Source organism: Oryctolagus cuniculus, chromosome 13, assembly GCF_964237555.1.
Source record: "Oryctolagus cuniculus chromosome 13, mOryCun1.1, whole genome shotgun sequence".
NCBI lineage: Eukaryota > Metazoa > Chordata > Mammalia > Lagomorpha > Leporidae > Oryctolagus > Oryctolagus cuniculus.
The window spans coordinates 2061064-2081910 of NC_091444.1; the positions used below are offsets into that span (position 1 = coordinate 2061064).

At 63.3% G+C, this 20847-nt stretch overlaps 1 protein-coding gene across 3 annotated transcripts in view; it reads left to right on the forward strand.

Annotated features, from left to right (window-relative positions):
• C13H1orf21 (chromosome 13 C1orf21 homolog) overlaps nucleotides 1–18026 on the forward strand; it is a 143259-nt gene extending 125233 nt beyond the window's left edge. For all 3 annotated transcript variants that reach the window (XM_070055036.1, XM_070055038.1, XM_070055037.1), the window contains exons 4-6: nucleotides 6267–6343; nucleotides 11408–11468; nucleotides 16793–18026. In XM_070055036.1, the coding sequence (XP_069911137.1) occupies nucleotides 6267–6343; nucleotides 11408–11468; nucleotides 16793–16831 (177 nt within the window). In that variant the 3' untranslated portion in view covers nucleotides 16832–18026. The remainder of the gene's footprint in view (nucleotides 1–6266; nucleotides 6344–11407; nucleotides 11469–16792) is intronic.
• Nucleotides 18027–20847: the final 2821 nt, after the last annotated feature.

Sequence of the window (20847 nt, forward strand, 5' to 3'; positions counted from 1 at the left end):
CGCTCTGCTCTGCGTCCCGTGAACTTGGCTGCACTCCGTGTCCGTCTCCCAGGGTGTGGCCAGGACCGTGGGTGAGAGTGACAGCTGACACTGGCTATCGTGGTGACCTGACAGGGTCACGGTGGAAACATCTCCGAAGCATTTGGAGTTGAAACAGCCGTGTCGAGCTCTGGAATCACGTGAAAGCTGGTCTGGGGGCCGGTACGCGCTGAGCTTGTGGGAACTTCGCCGTCGGGCGCCTGGCCGTGGCGCGTTGCCGTCTTTCCTGTAATCAGGGAAACGCAATGAGGGACAAAGGTTCAAAAGCTGTTTCTGGTCCAGCTGCCGTGCAAGCAGCAGGTGGACAGCTGGGAGGGGCCTTTGCAACTTTGTGGACAAGTGCGTCCGATGACAGCCCTGGGCATGGGTTGCCAGGGATTCTGCCCTGAAACACGGAGCTCTGAATTCCATTTTCCATGAATGTTTTGAAATCCCGTGGTGCGTTCTGGGAGTCGTCATCTGTTGCACATGGCTCTCTGACCTGAGCACGTGAACGTGGGCACACGGACCCACACACGCGTGGGGTTGCGTGGCGCTGGGCTGTTGGTGTGGACGCCCGTTGGCCAGCAGGTGAAGCTGACCTGTGTGGTGGGATCAGCCTCTGATGCTGCTAAGTTTGATCAGGAGACCCTGAGTGTTGGTAACGGGCCCCTTTGCCGGTGACACGTGTGTGCGGCACGGCGCCAGGACCCACGCGGGATTCCTCAGAAACAGCTGCCTCAGATAAGCAGACGCCGCCTTGATCTGCCTCCGCACCGGGCACTGGCTGCTGCCCGGCAGGGAGAGAGGTGGGCGCTGACCGCTCGGGGGCTGCTGGGGGCTGGCAGAATCCACGCTTCCCAGTGAGCGGTCTCCCCGTGTGCTCCTGTGTCTCCACGTCACGGCGCGCAGCCTGGGGACAGTGTTCGGAAGGCCGACCCAGTGCGGGCCAGGTGAGAGGCACCGGCCAATGGCTTGGAGCTGCAGGTGCGCTGGAGTGAAGCCGGCGGCCCGGCACCGTCAGGAGACTCGGCGGTGAATGAGTGCAGTGGAGTGGCTGTGGAACACGGGCGTCAGCTGCTCCTGGAAAGCTCTGGCTGAGCCTGGAAACGCGGCTGGGAGAAGTGATGTTTCCTGATTGTGACTGTAAACGCACAAGTCCCTGCGTTGCTAACATTAGTAGCAGCGGTCACCCCGAGCTTTAAGCTCACCAAGACCCGCGTCTGAAGATCTGTTAGGAAAAACAGGAATCTGGCCTCCTGTGCTGTAACTTCCTACCTCCCTCTCCGTCCATCCATCCCCCCTACCCCTTCCTCCCCCTTCTTCCCTCCCCCCTTTCTCCCTATCACCTCCCTCCCTCCTCTCTCCTCCCTCCCTCCTCCTACTTCCCACCTCCTTCCCCCTCCCTTCCTGCCACCTCCTTCCCCCTCCCTCTTCCCCTCCCCCTCCCTCCCCCTCCCTCCTCCCTCCCCTCTCCTCCTCCCTCTCCCCTTCTCTCCCCCCTCCCCCCTCCTTTCTCCTCCTCTCTCCCCCCTCCATTCTTCTTCCCTCCCTCCGCCTCACCTCCAATGGGAAAGGTGTACCCTGAGGTGAGAAGCAGGGGATGGGGGAGCCCCGTGGCTCACAGACCTGTTTGCCTGGGAGACCCAGAGAGGTGAGAGGACCAGCGAGTGAGAGCAGCCGTGCACACGCCTGTGGGGGGAGGCGGGGATTGGAAGCCTGCTGTTACCCTGCAGCGAGCCCCGTCTGAAACCCAAGCACTTGGGCTGCCCCCTGCTGCCCTCCCAGGCGCATTAGCCGGGAGCTGGAGCAGAGGTGGAGCAGCCGGGACGGGGGCACCGGGGGCAGCGTAGACGCTGGATTTGGCTGTTCGGCAGAGAGATGCAGAGTGACAGGCGTCGACGCTGCCAAGCAGAGGAAGAGGCCGTCAGAACTGCCGTTGCTGCAGACCTGTCACCCGTGCAGCCGCGTGTGGGCGTCGCAAGAAACAGCGGCTCTGCCCCCCGGAAGGGCAGGTGGGGACGCAGGCTCCTTCCCTCTGCGGCCGAAGCTCCCAAACTCCCCAAGAATCACTGGCACTCTTGCTCAGGGGACAGACTCCCGTGCCAGAGCCCGCCTCGGCGTGTCGGGGCCGGGCCGGGGTGTCCCCGCGATCCTAACCCCGGATCAGGGAGAAAAGCTGCCTGCAGGGCGCGTCCAAGGGGCTCCCTCGGGGGCCTGCGGCTCCTCCTCCCTCGGAGCCCTGCCGCACTCTGCTGACAAGCGGCCAGCGAGCGGCTCCTGCAGGAGGAAGTGGCGTCAGTGTCCGCCCTACCCCGCCCTGGGGTACCCACACGCCACGGGGCTCCCCGCCATGCAGTCGGGGCTGGAGGCTGCTTCCAGTCCTGAGCCGCAGCCCCCACTGCTCCCTCCCACCCCCCTCTTCCCGCCCTGGCCATTTGCCACTTCTCTGCAGGTGTTTTTAAACCTCTCCTTCCCCCAAGCCAGTCCCCAAGCAGATGTCAGACGATGCTCAATGCTCGCGAACACGCAGAGCCGACGCCTTTATGCACACGTAGCCGACGGGGGAGAGCGTAAATGCTCTGTCCTGGGATCCACAGAGATACAAAGGGACCTCAGGAAGTCCGTGCAAATAGAACTCAAAAATAAGTGGATTTTGGTGGGACAGAAAACCCGTAGGAATCCATGGGTAACTTCTCGTCATATGCATCTTCCCTGAAGTTTTTGAAGACCCCCTGTAGAACGGCAAACCTTAAAAAGTCGTGGATGGATGCCGCCTACACCGTCGTGGTCCTCACGCGCCTCGCCCCCAGGTGACCCCGAGACCCTCGACAGCTGCTACTACGGGATGAACCAAGCCAGGCCGGTCTGCCGAGGGTGCGGGGGCCTGGGCTGTGTCTCACCTGATGCCTGGGACCTCGCTATTCCCTGCGAAAGGTGGGCGTGCCCCGGCCCACCTGTTCTGGCTGGAGGCTCGGGGCTGCCCCCCGGGCTCCTGTGCCAGCCTGGATCCGCCCTTCTTCCCCAGCCCCTCGGCCCCTCCTGCCTTTGTTGGCCGGTTCTTGTGTGCTGAGTTTCCCCAGGACAAGTCAATATAGCCAGCAGAGCGCCTGTCCTCTGCCACCCATGACAGCAGCGGTACCGAGTGCTGATGGGAGCGGCCTGGAGAGACAGGCACCAGCCAGCCCTGTTGAACGCACAGGCTGCTGCCACCACTGTGGGCAACACTTGGCCAACCACCAGGTGTGGAGGAGCGAGGGATCCCTGGTGTGCCCGTCGCTTAGCAGGTGCCATACGTGACATCCCACTGTGTGCTTCAACCTGCGCACGCCTCAGAAACGTGGCCCAGCGTGGGGCTGGGAAAGGTGGACTCGGGGGAGAAGGCAGATCTGGGGCCGTGCTGGGAGCCACTGCGGTGTCCTAAGGAGACCGAGGGGTGATGGAGCCGTGTGAAAGCTGGGCTGTGGGGCCGTGGCCTGGCGGGTAAACCCGCCGCCTGCAGGCCCGGCACCCCGCATGGGCGCCAGTTTGAGTCCCGGCTGCTCCTCTCTGATCCAGCTCCCTGCTGTGGCCTGGGAGGGCAGTGGAAGATGGCCACGTCCTCAGGCCCCTGCCCCCACGGGGCAGACCTGAGCTTCTCAGGTTCCCGAGGCTGTGTTCTGGGTGGTCCTGAGTGTCTGCTTGTCCCCGTGTTGACGTGCGGGTGGCACCAGGGCAGCGTCGGCGACCCTGGCAGTGCTGACCCTACGTCCGGGCAGAGGCAGCCAGCCTGGAAGGCCGCTGGTGTGGCGTCTCCACCATGGACCCAGGCTAGACTGACAGATCCGTGGGCACTTCCGAAGGCCCTGGATGGAGCCGAAGCCTTGTTCATGTGTTAGCTCCTGCGGCTTGGGGGCGGCGGAGGGCACAGACGCCTGTGTGAGGGCCTCGCGAGGAGAAGCCCACGCGGTGACGCCTCGCGAGCTGAGCCGGCGGACGGCCTCACTGCCACCAGCTCTGCCTTCACAAACACGCCTGGCAGACGGATTGGGATCTTGAGACCGGGGCAGTGTTTGGCAGTGGCAACTGTTTGGCAGTTGACAGTGTTTGTTTCGAAGGACTGACGACTTGAAAGGCAGAGACGGGTTCAGTGGCCGCAACAGCCAGGTCTGGGCAGGCTGAAGCCAGCAGCTCCATCCAGGTCTCCCACGTGGTGCAGGGCACAGGCCCCTGTGCCGTCACCCGCTGCTTTCCCAGGTGCAGCAGCCGCGAGCTGGATTGGAGCAGAGCAGGCAGGATTTGAACTGGCGCTCCAGGCTGGGATGCCGGAGCTGCAAGGGACGGCTCAACCCGCAGTGCCACAGCGCTGGCCCCTAAATCGAAATTGTGAACAGGGAAGGTAGAATTTTGGAAAACTTGCAGCCAGCAACGTGAGCCGCCAGCATCGGTCGGGAGTGTTCTGACGAGACGGGCAGTGACTCCGGTGCGTGTGAGTGCCCAGGTCTGGAGAGCACAGGCAGAGAGACTTTGAGAACGGCTGCTCGTAGCACTGCCGGCTTGGGGCCGTGTGATCGCTGGGTAAGCGCCTGGCCTCACCCTGCCTCGGCTTCCCCGTCTGTAAAGTGGGCTCGTGGGGGGCGGGTCTCAGGGAGGCTGGGGAGGTGGCTCTGTGAGCAGCACCGTGCACCCGCCCAGGGCTCCCTGGGCCTGTGGGCAATGGGATCGAAGGCGGACGGGCGTTTTTGGTGACTTTGGAAGACCCACTGCCACCCGTGCCCATCACTGGGGAGACCCGTGCTCTGCGGGAGTCCGCCACATGTGTGACACGTGGTCACCTGTGGCTATGCGGGGAACGTGTCGTGGGGAGCGAGCGCTCTGTGGTCATTGTCCTCTCGCTAAGCTGGGGTGCCGCGGCTGCTCTCCCTCCCGCCCGGCCTGGCCCTCTGTGGGGAGCCCGCTCGTGGGTCCTTGTGGGTGGGGGGAGGGTGCAGCGTAGGAGACAGCAAGCATGAGCAGTGCCCTGCACCTTGCGTGTGTTCCGGGGGCCACACACGCCCTCCACACCCTCGTGGGGAGCCTAGCACGGGGCACGGAGGTGCGGGAGAGAGAAGGGCCCACCGGGGGCGCGCTCGTCTTCAGCCCTGCACTGGGCCGTTTCCATCTCTGGTTTCTAAAGACAAAGGGGCCCTCGTGACACCACACCCTCCTCCCGGTGCTCTGCCACCCACTGCAAAGCCGGGGCGCCCACCCGTCGTCCCCCGACCTGGCCAGCTCCACGATGCGCGCTCCCTGGTCGTGAGTGCCTCCTGCTGTTCAGTGGCCGGGGAGGCAGGTGAGGCCAGCGGCCGGCGTGGGGGGAGCGCATGCATGGACCGTGTCTCACACGTGGGTGTGCGTGTGGTGGCCGTGGCGAGCGGGTGCTTCACCGCTCCCCAGTCTGCTGCCCACGTCGCCTGGCCACAGCCTCCGCGAGTGGGGCCCTGGGCGCGGCCACGTCCCAGGCTCCCTGGGTGCACAGGGGCACTTAAGAAGTGCGTGGGGAAGAGGCGTTAGAAGCTCGTTTATTTTAGCGCACAGAGGTTCCACGGCTGGTTCCGCAAACCTCCGGAAGGCCTCGTGCTCCCGAGAAGTCCCTCTTCCCCTTGGGAAGTGCACTCCCCCGCGAGCGCCGAGGCACCGTGGGCTCTGCCCCTGCCCACGTGAGGACCGCAGCAGTGTCCAGTGGAGACAGGACGCTCACAGCGCGCTGAGGTCGCACGGCTGCTCCCCAGGCGGCTGGGACCCCGGGAACAGGAGCCCCGGGCTACGGAGGCCCACGAGTGCTTCGTAAACACACGCCCGTGTTGCATTTTCCCGTTCAGCCCCGTGCTTGCTGTAGGCTGTAAATATTGCTCTATTTTGAGTCTGCCGTGGCTGTGGCCCTGTGCAAATGTCACGTCACGTCACGTCGCAGTCACGGCTGTTGTCTTACACAGAGGGTGTCCCGGGGTCAGGGGAGCTGGCTCCGGGCCGATGGCTGCGGCGGAACCGGAACTGCCGGCCGCTCTGACCCTAGAACCTTCTCCTGCTGTTGGCTTTATAGCGGCTGTGCGTCGACCTCCAAGCAGAGGCGTGCCAGTTAAAGCCGTTCTCTGTTGGCAAGGACACCCCTGTGAAGGTTCTGCCGGTCCTGGGGGGCCCTGCAGCTCTGACCACCCCGCAGCGAAGCCCTCTGTGGCTCAGTCGCATTCCTGACCTGTGTTTCACATGTGTGTTCTTATCTGTTGCAGGAGAAAAGCGCCAGCTCAAACATAAGACTCAAAACGAACAAAGAGGTCCCGGGATTAGTCCACCAGCCCCGAGCAAAGTGAGTTCCAGTCCAGTTCCCTTGTGCTGTTCCAAAGCTGAGTGTGTGCCTGCCGGCACGTGGTCCAGCCTCGCCCAGGCGCCCAGGCTTCCTCGCCCGGGGTCATCTGGTTTGCTGGATCAGAACCGGAGGGAGCGGCACACGGATCCACAGTTCCCGGTGGAGCTGACGATGCCGCGGGCGGGGGTGGGGGGGCTTCACCTTAGTGGGGCAGGGGTCGATCTTGAGCGAGACACAGGTGGCGTTCCCTCCGGGAAATCGGTCGTTAATATGCGTGCACTAAATCACGAACTTTGTTCATGCAACGCACAGTAGAAGGCCGCGGAACCGGGGAGACGCTGGCAGTCAAGTCCTAGGCGGTGGTGGGATTCCGAAGTCATTGTGTGACTCACTTGTGAGACGGGGCCACCGGAGGAGGAGGGGGCAGGCTGCAGACGTGAGCGCCCGCTTGGAAGCATGAGATGGGAGTGGAATGGCGCTCCCACCTTTTCGTGCTGTGAGACGGGGGGAGGTTAGAAGTCGGCCAATGCCAGGGTTCCCCAGGACGTGGGCAGCACCTGCAGCCCTGCCGGGGGAGACGGACGCTGGCACAGAGGACTTGCCCCACCTGGGGAGACTGCACCGAGGCCACCCCCCAACCAGGCAGCTGCCCCCCCCCCCAGGCCTGCAGCCATCTTGTGTCAGGAGCTGCTGAAACCCAAAAGTCCATCAGAAAACTCACGGGCAACGAGACGGAGACCTGTCCTTGTGGTGGGAACCGAGTGCCCGCAGGTGCCCACAGCCAGGGGGCAGGGGTGCAGAGGGACCGGGCCGTGCCTCACCTGCTCTCATGTGTGTGAAATGCGGACCAGGGAGATCCAGGCAGAGTGTACGCAAGTGTACGGGCACAGGCCGGAGAAACCAGGAGGGAGCGCCCTCTGCCGGGAGCGTCTGCCCTGCTCTGGGTGCACACAGCCCCCAGGCATCTCCGCACCATCAGGGGTACGGGAGGCCGGACGATGACCCCGCACGCACGGTTCACTGCGCCTGTGAAAGTAAGGGAGCCGTGAGAGCCTCGAGCTGGCTCAGCCCGGTGGTGGGGGCACTCGGCCCCCGGGTACATGTGTGTGTGTGTGTGTGTGTGTATGCATCTGTGTGTCTGTGTGTGTGCATGTGTGTACCTGTGTGTGCTTGTGTGTGCATATGTATGTGTGTATGCATCTGTGTATCTGTGTGTCTGTGTGCATGTGTGTACCTCTGTGTGCTTGTGTGTGTATGTATGCATCTGTGTATCTGTGTGTCTGTGTATCTGTGTGCATGTGTGTGTACCTGTGTGTGTGCATATGTGTGTATGTATGCATCTGTGTATCTGTGTGTCTGTGTGCATGTGTGTCTGTGTGTACCTGTGTGTGCATATGTATGTGTATGCATCTGTGTATCTGTGTGTCTGTGTGCATGTGTGTCTGTGTGTGCTTGTGTGTGTGCATATGTATGTGTGTATGTGTATGCATTTGTGTATCTGTGTGTATGTGTGTACCTGTGTGTGCTTGTGTGTGTATGTATGCAACTATGTGTATGTGTGCATGTGTGTGTGCTTGTGTGTGTGTATATATGTGTGTACCTGTGTGTGTACCAGTGTGTGTGCATATGTATGTGTGTTTGTGTATGTATGCATCTGGGTATCTGTGTGTATGTGTGTGCCTGTGTGTGTACGTATGCAACTATGTGTATGTGCGCATGTGTAGATATGTGTGCGTATGTATGTGTGTATATGTATCTGTGTGTGTGTCTGTGTGCGTGTGTATGTGTGCGCGTATGTATGTGTGTATATCTGTGTGTGTGTCTGTGTGCGTGTGTATGTGTGCTGTGTGTAGATGCATGTGTGAATGTATGTGACTGTGTGTGTGCATGTGCATGTATGTGTTGTGTATGAATGTGTGTGCACGTGTCTGTATTTTGGTATGTATGAATGTGTGTGCACATGTGTGTTGTGTATGATTGTGTGTGTGCACGTGTGTGTTGTGTATGAATGTGTGTGTGCACGTGTGTGTTGTGTATGATTGTGTGCACGTGTGTGTTGTGTATGATTGTGTGTGTGCACGTGTCTGTGTTTTGGTATGTATGGATGTGTGTGTTGGTGAGTGTGAATCCACGTGTGTACATGTATGTGAGCACACCCAGAAGTCAGCTGGCAAACCCTCCTGGTGTCCGAGAGGAATCTCGCCTTCCCGACAGCAGGTGCGCCGTGATGTGGTCGTGGTGCGGCTTCCCGGCAGGGGGGGGGCCAGGCCGCTCCTCCAGGAAGGCTCGGTGCACCTGGGGCTGTGGCGCACGGAGCACGCTCTCAGGTTGCTGCCCCGGCCAGCCGAGCCACGTCTCAGCCTCCGTGTTCTGAGAGATGGACCGGAAGATGCCAGCTGCCGGGGCTGGCAGTAGAGGAAGCCTGGGTCCTCCACGCCCAGCACACTGGGGGTGCCTGGCTCAGCGAGTGACAGGTGCCGCGCGCCGCACGCACGGTGCCAGCTGGGCCCCCGCAGCGAGGCGAGATGACGCCCCCGAGGCCTGCACGTGGTGCAGCGGGAAGAAATAGCTGCCTGGAGATACAGTAAAACCGCAGGGGAGGGATCCAGGGACCAGCGGCTCTGGGGCACACGCGGAGGGCGACCTCAGGGGAGGGATCGAGGGACCAGCGGCTCTGGGGCCACATGCGGAGGGCGGCCTCAGGGGAGGGATCGAGGGACCAGCGGCTCTGGGGCCACACGTGGAAGGAGGCCTCAGGGGAGGGGTCCAGGGACCAGCGGCTCTGGGTACACGTGGAGGGCGGCCGCAGGCAGCTGGCGGGGACCCGCTTCTGCTTGGTGTTTGCTGTGATCTTTTTAAAACACAAGATAGTTAACCGACTAGCAGCTGAGCCGCACATGCAGCACTTGCAGGAATCAGTCACAAAACAGGGCAAGCGGGAGTCCACTTCGCCAAGGTCCCGCGGAAAACGATGAGGACCAGGTGGAGGGAGCCGTGCGTGGGCCGGGGTAACTGGATTCCGTCTGCGTGGGGCCGGGAAGGTGTTGGCCTCTGCCGGCTCGGGGTTCCCAGCAAACACGCAGGCTGTGTGTGTGACTGGAGTCCCTGGAGGAAAGCGAAGACCCAGAGATGTGCAGGACCCACGTGCGGCTCCCCGGGGCAGGCCAGGGAGAGGCGGAGGGCGGCGCACCTGGAGTGTGCACGGAGACCACGCGGGGGAGAGCTGCTCCCACGGCGTCTCCGGGCCCCCACTCCCAGCCCGCGTCCGCCTGCTCCCGCCCTGGGAAGGACCTCTTTCCCAGGTGTGTTGAGCCCCTGCTCTCGGGAGAGAAGAGGAGGCTACAGCGGCCCTGCTGCACCTGCTGATTTCCGGGGTCTGTGGCTCCGAGGGACCCGGCCCCGCCACCCTTCAGCTCGGCTGTCGGGACTGTGGCCCAGGACCTTCTCGTGTAGCGGCTTTGTCATCTTAAGTCACTAAGAGGGAGAGGCACGCATCTCTCAGCCCAGAGCCCGTGTGCCCACAGGCATGAGTTTGACTTTTCATGCTTGGAGTCCATGGTGTTGTCGTCCCGGTCCCGGGACGCTGAGAGCCTTGGTACGCATGAGCTCAGGGAGTGTCAGTGGTGCACACGGCCACAGGGAGCAGAGCGTGCCCAAGGAGCAGGTCCTGGACTTCTGGTATTAAGCCAGATGCCAATGTACAGGCTTAGGCGAAACATTTTTTTTAAAGATTGATTTTGAAAGAGTTACAGAGAGAGATTGACCTTCCACCTGTTGGTCCACTCCCCAGAGGGCCACAGTGGCCAACACTGGGCCAGGCCACAGCCAGGAGCCTGGAGCTCTTCCGGGTCTCCCACGTGGGTGCAGGAGCCCAAGCACTTGGGCCATCTTCCACTGCCTTCCCAGGCCACAGCAGAGAGCTGGATTGGAAGTGGTGCAGCCGGGACTTGAACTGGAGCCCATATGGGATGCTCCAGCCAGACGGTGGCTTTACCCGCCACACCACAGTGCCAGCCCTGGTGATAAGCATTTTGATGTAATGAGTTGGGGCATCAGGCATCCATACTTTGCGAATGAAATCATACCAAGCTCAGGGGTCCCTTTCTGATACCCGAGTCCCTGTCCTCCCTCCCCGCTCAGTCGTCGGGTCCTGCGTCAGAAAGGAGTGACGAATGGTGGCGTCGGGGGGGCGCTCCTCCCAGAGCAGGTGGCTCCTCCTAGAGCAGTGTGGACGCCCCGTCCCCGTCACGTGGGAAGGGGTCTGCATTGGCGCAGCTGGGAGTCAGGTGGGCCGGGGCAGCTGAGTCCATCAGAGGGAAAATCCCAGGTCTGCCCCGTCCGGATCTCTGCGCTCCTCTGAAATGAAGCCATGGGCCACGGCCCGGTGAGCCTGTGCTCTGGGCCACAGCACGCCCCAGACGGTGCTCCGGCAGCTACGCCTCGGGCAGGCACCACCAGCCACTGCCGGCCACTGCTGGTGACAGCGGGACTCGTGTGCACGCCTGGCCATGAGAACCGTCTGTGCTTCATGCACGGGCCACGGGCCAGGCTTCAGGGCAGCTCGGGCTCTCCTGGGGGCGCGGGATGAGGACCCTGCAGCTGACGGGCACCGAGAGCACTGGGTAGCACGTCCCCCGGCCGCACCGGGACATGGGGGCCACGGGTACTGGGGCCACCGTGCCCTGTCCAGTGGCTCTTCCTAGGCCTCCCCACCCGCTGCTGTCCGCCCTGCCTGCTGGCCAGTCTTTCACCAAGTGGCACACGTACGGCTTCCTGCCTCTGGCCGCGTCCGGGGCAGTTTTGGTTCCAGAGACGGGCGTTCACCTGTCGGTGCCGAATGCGTCAGGGGCCGTGTCCAGCTGCTCGTCTGTCCCCGGCCGAGTCCCCGCGGCTGCACGCACGCCGTCCGCCGGGTGGGATCGCAAGGGCCCGTCCGCGGCTGCACGCACGCCGTCCGCCGGGTGGGATCGCGAGGGCCCGTCCGCGGCTGCACGCACGCCGTCCGCCGGGTGGGATCGCGAGGGCCCGTCCGCGGCGCTGCCCTCACTGCTCTCTCTGTTCCAGCATGCACATCTCGGAGAGCCAGCAGGAGTTCTTCCGGATGCTGGATGAGAAGATCGAGAAGGTAAGCGTCCCGGAGCCTTCCACGCCGCCCGGCGCCGTCCCGAGCTCCGCGGGCATCTCCCCCGGCCCGGGGTGGTGGCGGTGAGGCATCGCCTGCCCGGTACAGAAAGCGTGCGGAGGCCCCGGCTGCTCGGCCGCCTTCCCTGAGGGGCAGAGAACAGAGAACAGCAGCTCCGGCTCCGGCTGAGCCCCAGGTCGCCTCTCTGGCCGTGTGTGGGTTTGCAGGTTGAATCAGTAGGACAGCAGGGTGCCCTGTGTGGAAGCTTAGATCCCGGAGGGCCGTGTGCCGGCTGTCAGACGCGCACGGGGTGAGGGGCTCCGCGGGGGCCCGTGTGCCTGCGGGACCTCGCACAGCCCCACAGAGGGGTAGGTTGGTAACGGTGGGGTTAGGAGCCTGCGTGTGGCCGTCCACGACCTGCTCAGAGGGCGTCCCGCGTTCGGAGCTCAGTGCGCTCTGGCCGGGCCATCGCGGCTGCCTCCGCCTTCCTCCCGGTTCCAGGTTTTCTCTTCTTCTCCTGAGCCCTCCTGTGCGAGCCCCACGGCGGGTGACGGAGGCCTCAGGTCCGTCCGCCTCTCTCAGCCGCAGCCCCCGCTGCCCTGGGCCCGAGACACTGCCCGTGGGTTTTCTGCGGCACCAGTAGAAGGGCAGCAAATGCCCCGTGTGGGCAGGGCGTGGTGGCGCGGCAGGGCGTGGCTCAGTGAGTGGGCAGGGTGTGGCGGCGCGGGCAGGGCGTGGCGGCGTGGGCAGGGCGTGGCTCAGTGAGTGGGCAGGGCGTGGCGGCGCGGGCAGGGCGTGGCTCAGTGCCTGGCGGTTCCCGGCTGAAGGCTGGGGTGTTGCGGTTGTCGGTGAGGCATCTGCCTGCCCATCACGTTTTAGGTCACAGAGTCTCGCCCGGTCTCCCGAGGTCCCAAGAGAACCTGCTCTCAAGCCATGTCAGTCAGCGGAGGCCTTACAGAAAGCCGTGTTCTCGTCCTGTTTTAGAGCAATCCTTAACTTTTTTTTCTTTTAAGATTTATTTATTTGAAAGTTGCAGAGAGAGACAGAGATCTTCTGTCTGCTAGTTCACTCCCCAAATGGCCCCAACAGCCAGGGCTGGGCCAGGCCAAAGACAGGCGCTTCTTCCTGGTCTCCCAAGTGGATGCAGGGACCCAAGCACTTGGGCCATCCTCTGCTGCTTTCCCAGGACATAGCAGAGAGCTGGATCGGAAGTGGAGCAGCCGGGACTTAAACCAGCGCCCATGTGGGATGTCGGCACTGCAGGCTGTGTCTTGAACCCGCTGCACCACAGCGCTGGCCCCTAAAAGGAGTGATTTCATCCCACTGTGATGTGGACCATGTCTTTGAACCATGCACACACACAGGCACACACACACATGCATACATTGCACACACACAGGCACACATGCATGCACACATGGCACACACAAGAACACACGCATGCACACACAGACACGCACACACATGCACACATGACGCACGCACACGCATGACATACACACACATGCACGCATTGCGCACCCAGGCATGCGCACACATGCACACATGGCGCACACATGCACACATTGCACGCACACGCACATGTGCATGCACACACAGACATGCACACACATGCACACATGGCACACACACCCATGGCATACACACACGCATGCACACATTGCACACCCAGGAATGCACACACACACGGCACACACACGCACCCATGGCATACACACACGCATGCACACATTGCACACCCAGGAATGCGCACACATGCACACATGGCACACACATGCACACATGGCACACACACAGGCACACACACTCGCTCATTCTTTTGGCATCAGAGCCATCTGCTCAGTAGTCCGCAGGCACCTGTACAAGCTGAAGCCTGAACGTTAAGTCACTTCTGTGGACAGCGTCTGCACAGCCGGGCCGGGCTCTGGGGTCTCTGCAGCGTGTCTGGGATTGAATCCCCTCGCTTCACGGAGGCTCGCTGCTCCCTACCGCGCGGGGTGCACGGAGCAGTGCTGGCGGCGGCAGCCGCGTCTGTCTCTGGCTGTCGCCTGGTGAGCGGAGGCGCCGCCGTGGATTCCACGCTAGCCTGTGGAGTGCGCTGACGCTGGTGCGCTCATCCTCAAGTCGCAGCCGCCCGCCGCGGGCGTCAGGGAGCGCCCGCCCTGCTTCTTGGTCCTGGTTCCCTCCCCAGCCTCCAGAAATTCAGTGCTCCTTTTGGTTTTTCTCTAAGTTTTATTTACTTATTTGAAAGTCCAAGTTACACAGAGAGAGGAGAGGCAGAGAGAGGAAGAGAGAGAGGGGTCTTCCATCCGCTGGTTCACTCCCCAAATGGCTGCAACAGCCGGAGCTGTGCCGATCCGAAGCCAGGGTGGGTGCAGGGGCCCAAGGACTTGGGCCATCTTCCACTGCTTTCCCAGGCCACAGCAGAGAGCTGGATTGGAAGTGGAGCAGCCAGGACTCGAACCAGCACCCATAAGGCATGCTGGCGCTGCAGGCGGCGCCTTTACCCGCTGTACCACAGCGCCGGCCCCGAGTGCTCCGTCTTGACAGATGTGTTTGGCTGAGCGTCACCTTCCCCTCAGGACGCGTGGCTGGAGTTAACTGTCGGACCCTCCCGGATTAGTTCCGCGGCTTTCACCATCCAGTGCACCCTAGGTCGAGTCCAGCACAGAGCTGATCACGCCCACTCCTTGGATTCCTAGGGCCGATTGAAATTAAACCCCCTGAGAGACGCGTGCTGAGCGATTGCGTCAGTGCCAGGAGAGCCTGAGTGACAGGGCTTCCTCTCCCAGGACTGTCCGGAAATGCCCTTTTCTTCTTTAAATTAGTTAAAAGAAAATTGAGCCTGCAAAAGCCTAAACCGCCCTCCCTTGATTTTGCTGCGGGCGCTTATCGAGTGTCTCTGGCCGTGGTCTGGGTTTGCCTTCTCACTCCCTAAAAAAAACCCTCGAAGAGCTGGCTGTGTCCTCTCCGGAACAGAAGGAAAAGCACATCCTTCCGTCTCCCGAGGCCAGGACGCAGGGGGCGAGCGTCTGCAGGCGCTCAGCCTGGCTGTCTCCCAGCACCGCTGATCCAGGGAGAGTCGCGGTGCCGAGAGCTGGCGGAAGTTAGTGATGACCAAAGAACAGAGCCGGCGGCACAAACGCAGTCAGAACAGCCGATTCGGCACCTGCGGACGACCTGGCGCTGTGCCAGTTTCTTGGGGTAGGAAAATACAGAAGACGGGTCGGATGCAGCCTGCGTCAGACACGGCGCCTTGCCGGCGTGGGTGCGGCACTACAGCAGTTATTTAGATGTGGTTACTGACTGAGGCCGCCCTCCCCGTCTCCTGAGTGGACACAGCCCCGCGGCTCCACACACCCCGGGTGCCATCGCGGTGTCTGCACCTGCAGGTGGCCCAGGGAGGGGGGACGGGGACAGGGAGGGCTCGCGGGAGCTTTCCCGGCTCCAGTCACTTCCGCTTTTCCTGCCGAGAGGAAACCGGGAGCCTCGGGACCCTCGGGAGCTGCATCCCGGCGTCCCCTCGGCGCCCGCCCCGGTGCTTGCTGTGCGCAGCCGGCTCGGGCTCCCGCGACCTCGCGGAAGTGCTGGTCGTGGCCGGGGTTTGCAGCTCTAATGATGGTTTGCTGCTGAGCACCTGGGTGGTTTTTAAGGATTTATTTATTTATATGAAAGAGAGACATCTTCCGTCCACTGGTTTACTCCCCAGAAGGCCACAACAGCCAGGGCTGGGCCAGGCCTAAGCCAGGGGCCAGGAGCTTCTTCCCCGTCTCCCACGTGGGTGCAGGGGCCAAGCACTTGGGCCATCCTCCACGCTTTTCCAGGTGCATTAGCAGGGAGTTGGATGGGAAGCGGAGCAGCCGGGACTCGAACCAGCACCCATACCGGATGCTGGTGTTGCAGCGGCAGCCTGACCCGCTGTGCCACAACACTGGCCCCGAGCAAGTTGGTGGGAGAGCGCAGCCATGTGGGTAGAGCCCACGGGGGCGTTCCTGCGCACGGCACCAGCAGGGGGAGCTCTCCATGCCTGCCTGTCTCTGTGTCCCCTTGGAATCATAAACAACTTTTTACGCGCACCTTGAATGTTAAAGAAAAAATATTAAAAAGTTTTCCCTTAAAAAAAAAAATAAGGAAACTGGAACATTTTGTTTGAAAGACAGAGAGACCTCCCGCTGCCAGCCAGGAACTCAGTCCAAACCCCTGCCCCCTGCCCCCTACCCCTGCCCCCGCCCCCTGCCCCGCCCCCCCCACTCACCTGCCCCCTACCCCTGTCCCCGCCACCTGCCCCGCCCCCGCCCCTGGGTCTGCAGTAGCTGCGGCTGTCAGATCCAGGTCCCTGGATGCGGGTCACCAGCCTAACCATTAGGCTAAACTGCCTCAGATTCGCATTTCTGCCGCGAGACCCCCTCCGCTTTGCCGGACCTTGGGCGTCTCCAATCTCCTGCAAGTGTCAAGTATTCATGCTTATGAGAGTGCACCGCGTATCCTGCGTGTGGAAGCGTCACTCCAGGGTTTGCTGACTCCCTGGAGCCTGGCGCTGCTCCCTCAGGGCCTTAGCGTCGCTGCTGGAGCCCCGAGCAGCCCGGGAGGCCGGCACGGCCTGGAGGTAGGTGTAGGAGAGGAGGAGGCTCCTCTGAAGAGCCCCCAGGGGCCGGTGCTCACCGTGGTGACACACGCCAGTGTGGCGTGAAGCGTCTGTGGCACACGTGTGCTGTGACAGCGTGCGCGGTGCCCTGGGCAAGCAGCCACGTGCAAAACGAGTGTGCGTGCAGCTGCCGGTCCCTCGCGCCCTGCTCTGCCTCAAGGCCAGGCCGCGGCGGGGCGTGCCTGTGCCGTGTGCTCTCACAGGGGGGTGCACTCCGCAGGGACCCGGGGCGGCGCCGTCTGTGACAGGAGCTGGGTCCTCACGGCAGGTGTGGCCTGGCGGCCAGGGCGGCCGCAGGGCCAGGTGTGGTCCTGCTCAGCGCGCCCGTGTTTGCTCCCGATCAGTCTGCTTACATCCGAGTACGCGTCTCCCCTCGCGAACCCGAGTTCCCGGCACGGGGCCGAGCCGCCGGTGTTGAGCCGCTGCAGGTGCCTCGCTCTTGCTCCGAAGGGGCCGCTGTCCGCATGGCGCCTTCCTGGGGAAGGGCAGAGTCCTAGTGCACCCGCTGCTGGAGCTGGGGCCGGCACAGCGCCAGGGCCTGGCGGAATCTCCGAGCCTGGGATGTCCAGCGCAGAGGTCCACCTGCGCGCTCGGGGCCCGGCAGCCGGGGACCCCGGCTCCTGCCCAGGCCTCGTTTCCAGCCTCGCGCTCACCCGTCTCTCTTCTCTCCGTTTGCCCCAAGGGTCGCGATTACTGTTCGGAAGAGGAGGACGTCACATAGCACCGGCCACGCCGCCCGGACCGGGAGCAGCGACTACTGTGTAAATAGGTTGCACCCCGTGGAAATCTGTGCAGAGATCGGTTCTCTCCGGCAAACAGCATTATAGCAAAAGGAGACCGCTCCGTGTCGTCCGCCCCGTCAGACTTCGGTGTCCCCTCGCGGACTTGCAGGGACACTGCTCCGCACACGGCGCCCACCGCTGCCCGGCTTCCCTCCTTGCTGCTAGCTCACGCTCACGCGCGCGGCTCCTCCCACGTGCAGCTCCGCCCGGCCGCTGCGGGTGCGTGCTCTCCTGCGGGTGAGGCCGCCGCGCCCCCAGCACACTTCTCCCCCTCTGGCTCCGCTCCCCAGGCAAGCGTCGCCCTCCTGCCCGCCCGCCCGCCCGCCGCCGCTCGCCCCTCCTCCCCGTCTGCGAGTGGGCTGGGACAGCGGAGCTGGAGCCGGGCTTCTCCCGGCAGTGCTGGGGTTAGGCCGGGGCCTGGTTGCCGGGTGAGCCCCGCGTCTGCCCGGGAGAAGCGGAGAAACTGCCTTGGGTGAAAGGCGCGTGGGACATGGCTCCTGCAGGCGGCCCGGGGGCGGGCAGCCAGCGTCCCTCGGCCGGGCGTCTGGGCCCAGGCCGCAGCCCGCAGCCGCCGGGGGCTCCACCTGGACGCACGCAGATGGCCGTGTGATCACAATCACTTTGAACCCCCGTCCTCACTTTTTTTTTCTAAGAAAATAAACATTTTACTGTTTGTATGTATCCTGTCTCCTCCCATTCATGGAGCTCCTGTGGTCAGGATCCCGGACGTGGAAGCCCGCCCCGCCCCGGCCCGCCCCGCCCGGCCGCCTGCCCAGCAGCAGCAGGGCTTGGGAGCAGGCAGGGGACATCCCACAGCCTCAGGGGACCTGGGCCACCCTGTGAGCACACGCGCCATCCCACTCCCCTGGTCCCCGTCCGAGACACCGTGCGAGCCTTGCCATTCCCTACCCTTCCCCTGCAGCCCTGGGTGCGGGGAGCAGTGCCTGCCTCCTGGAAGCCGGCCCTGATTGTCCCCGGAAGTGCGGAAGCCAAGAGCCCCTGGCGGCGGTGGGGCGCGTTGACTGTATTCAGTAGAGTTTATTTTTCCATACGAAGCCAATGACCCCTTCTCAAAGCCAGAAGTCCTATTTTTAACAAATGTTGTCACAAGTAAATAGCAACAAAAGGAGAAAATAACTTTTGTATTTTTTTTTTTACTGTGTTTGGTAGCTATGCCGAGGGCTCTCGCGGCCTGGGGAGGGCACCTGCTGAGAGCCAGGGGCGCGGGAGGAGCCGGTGTGACCCGGCGGTGCGTGGCCGGGGTGGCCGCCGGCCCCAGGGGGCAGAGTGCGTTCTGGGGGAGAAGATGGACTTGGCCCAGCGTGGCTCCGTGCGCCAGGGCCGCAGCTGCGGTTGCTGCGTGAGCAGAGGTGGGCAGCGGAGTGCGGGAGAGGCCCCGGCCCGTGGGGGGTCTCCATCCTCTTCCTCCCCTGCAGGTGGGTTGCAGGCCAGTCCTCTGGCCGGTCCCTGCCGGGCGGGTGTCACCGTAGGACCTTGTGCTGATGAGTGAGGACGCCCGCGCGACGTCTTCCACGCAGCTCCGCTGTCACCTTAGCAGGGTGGCGTGTCGCCCGCGTGTCCCACGCGTCCCTGGGCGCCTGACCTTGTGTTTGACACTGCACTGTCCCCCGGAGCCCACGCCTTCACCTGGAGGCCGTGTGTGTGCTGGAGGCCGCTCCAGGGCGTCTGGCGCCTGGGGTGGGGGCGGCCCCGAGTGCCGACTGTCAGCCACGCTCAGAGCGCTGCACTGTCGGTCTCCATCATAAAACTGTCAAGTGTGCCATGTCTGTCCGTTTTCTTCCTGCCTCTCAAAGCGGCTGAGGCAGCATCAGCCTCGCCAGGAGAACTGGGGGCCGCACTGGAGCCAGGGCCCCGGGAGGCGGGTGGGGGGTGGCCGAGGCCGCGGGGGTGGGCAGGTGGGGCTGGCTGTGAGGTTGACAGCTGGCATGCACACGCCCTCCGTCCACACGTGCGTGTGGCTGCCTCGCCGGCCCGGGCGGGCGCTCGGACCACAGAGGCCTGCTCCATCACCGAGCGTGCGTTTGTTGCTGGCATAGGCGCCGGGGAGAGGCCCGGGCCACAGCGCCGAGCTCTTGGGACAGAGAAGCTACGAGTGCAGGACGGGCGCGCTGGGAGACCCAGGCTGGCCCCTGGGCCGCACGCCTTCGTCCCACAGTGGCAGGATGGCTCTGTCCTCCGGCCACTCAGCACTGCCGCTTCCATGTGGGGCAGACTCGCCCCCCAAGCCCGGGAGTCCTGGGGTCGCCTGTGCTGCAGGTCTGCCTGCCGGCCCCTGTCCTGCCTAGCCTGGCCAGGCCCCTGTCTGCTGGTCTGAGAAGAACCAGCGTCATATACGTGGGTTTTGCAGGAAGAGGGAGGACCAAACCCTGGCTCCCGGACCGCCATGACTCAGGATGCGCCTAAGCCCCGCCCCCACCCCGCCCCTCTGTGGGTGCTGCCAGGCTGCGCCCTCCGGAGCCATCGTCGGGGCAAGTTCTTTCTGCCTCCCACGAATGCTGTGTCTGAGCAGGTGCCTTAAACCCCGAAGAAAAATAAGCCCTGGGCAGGCGCCTGTGATGAGGCGTGGCTGGAGCAGAGGCCCTCGCTACACAGAGGTGTCAGGGATGCGGCCACCATCAGACCAGGCCAGAGGGACCCGGCACACACCTGCCGGTACACACACACAGACACACCATCAGACCAGACCAGAGGGACCCGGCACACACCTGCCGGTACACACACACAGACACACCATCAGACCAGACCAGAGGGACCTGGCACACACCTGCCGGTACACACACACACACGGCACACACAGACACACACACACAGCACACACACACACACCATCAGATCAGGCCAGAGGGACCCAGCACATGCCTGCCGTATACTCACGCCACACACACACACACACACACACACACACACCAGGATGCTGCACCACATGCACCCAGCACACGCCTGCCGGGTGCGCACACACACAGCACACACACACACACACACCCCTGGACACTGCACCCATGCACCCAGCACACGCCTGCCGGTACACACACACACACACACCCCGGGATGCTGCACTCCAGCACACACCTGCCAGTACACACACACACACACACCCCGGGACACTGCACCACATGCACCCAGCACACACCTGCCGGTACACACACACACACACACACCCCGGGACACTGCACCACATGCACCCAGCACACGCCTGCCACTGCACTCACACACACACACACACACACCCCGGGACGCTGCACCACATGCATCCAGCACACGCCTGCTGGTACACATACACACACACACCCCGGGACGCTGCACCCATGCACCCAGCACACGCCTGCCGCTGCCTCACACACACAGCACAAGCCTCCTGGTGCCGGGCCCCTGGCTGTCCGTCAGCTGCGTCTCTGAGCCTCAGCCTGGCGGAGGCGTGGGGACACTGCGGTCACAGCAGAGGGACGACAGCACCTGAGCCTGGGCTTGCGCCGAGAACCCGCAGGCCTGGCCCGAGCGTCCTTTTGTTCTGGCTGTGGCGGCCCCCGTGTCGTGGTGCCAGGGGAACTGGGTCGCTGAGACCACGAGCTCCACGCTCAGCAGCAAGAACGGCCAGAGCGCCTCTGCTGGCCCGGAGGCCGCTGTCTCCATAGCAACCATCCACACTGGGCTGAGGACTTCCTGGTGGCGGGCGGGCCTGTGCGTCCTGTGAGAGTCCCAGGTCCTGAGGCCTCTCCGTGGGCGACACTGTGGGCAAGAGGGCCCAGATCCCGCCTCCCGGCAGACTCGCCCGGGCTGAAGGCCCCTCCCGCTGCGTGCTCACTATTCTTGGCTCAAGGCTTTGAACTTGAATGAGACTTGAGAAAAACACTTTAAACTCAGCCAGAACTGAGGGGTCCATAGAGGTGGCGGCAGCTTGAGGACTGGGGACGGGGCCCTGCCCGGCGTGGGCCCG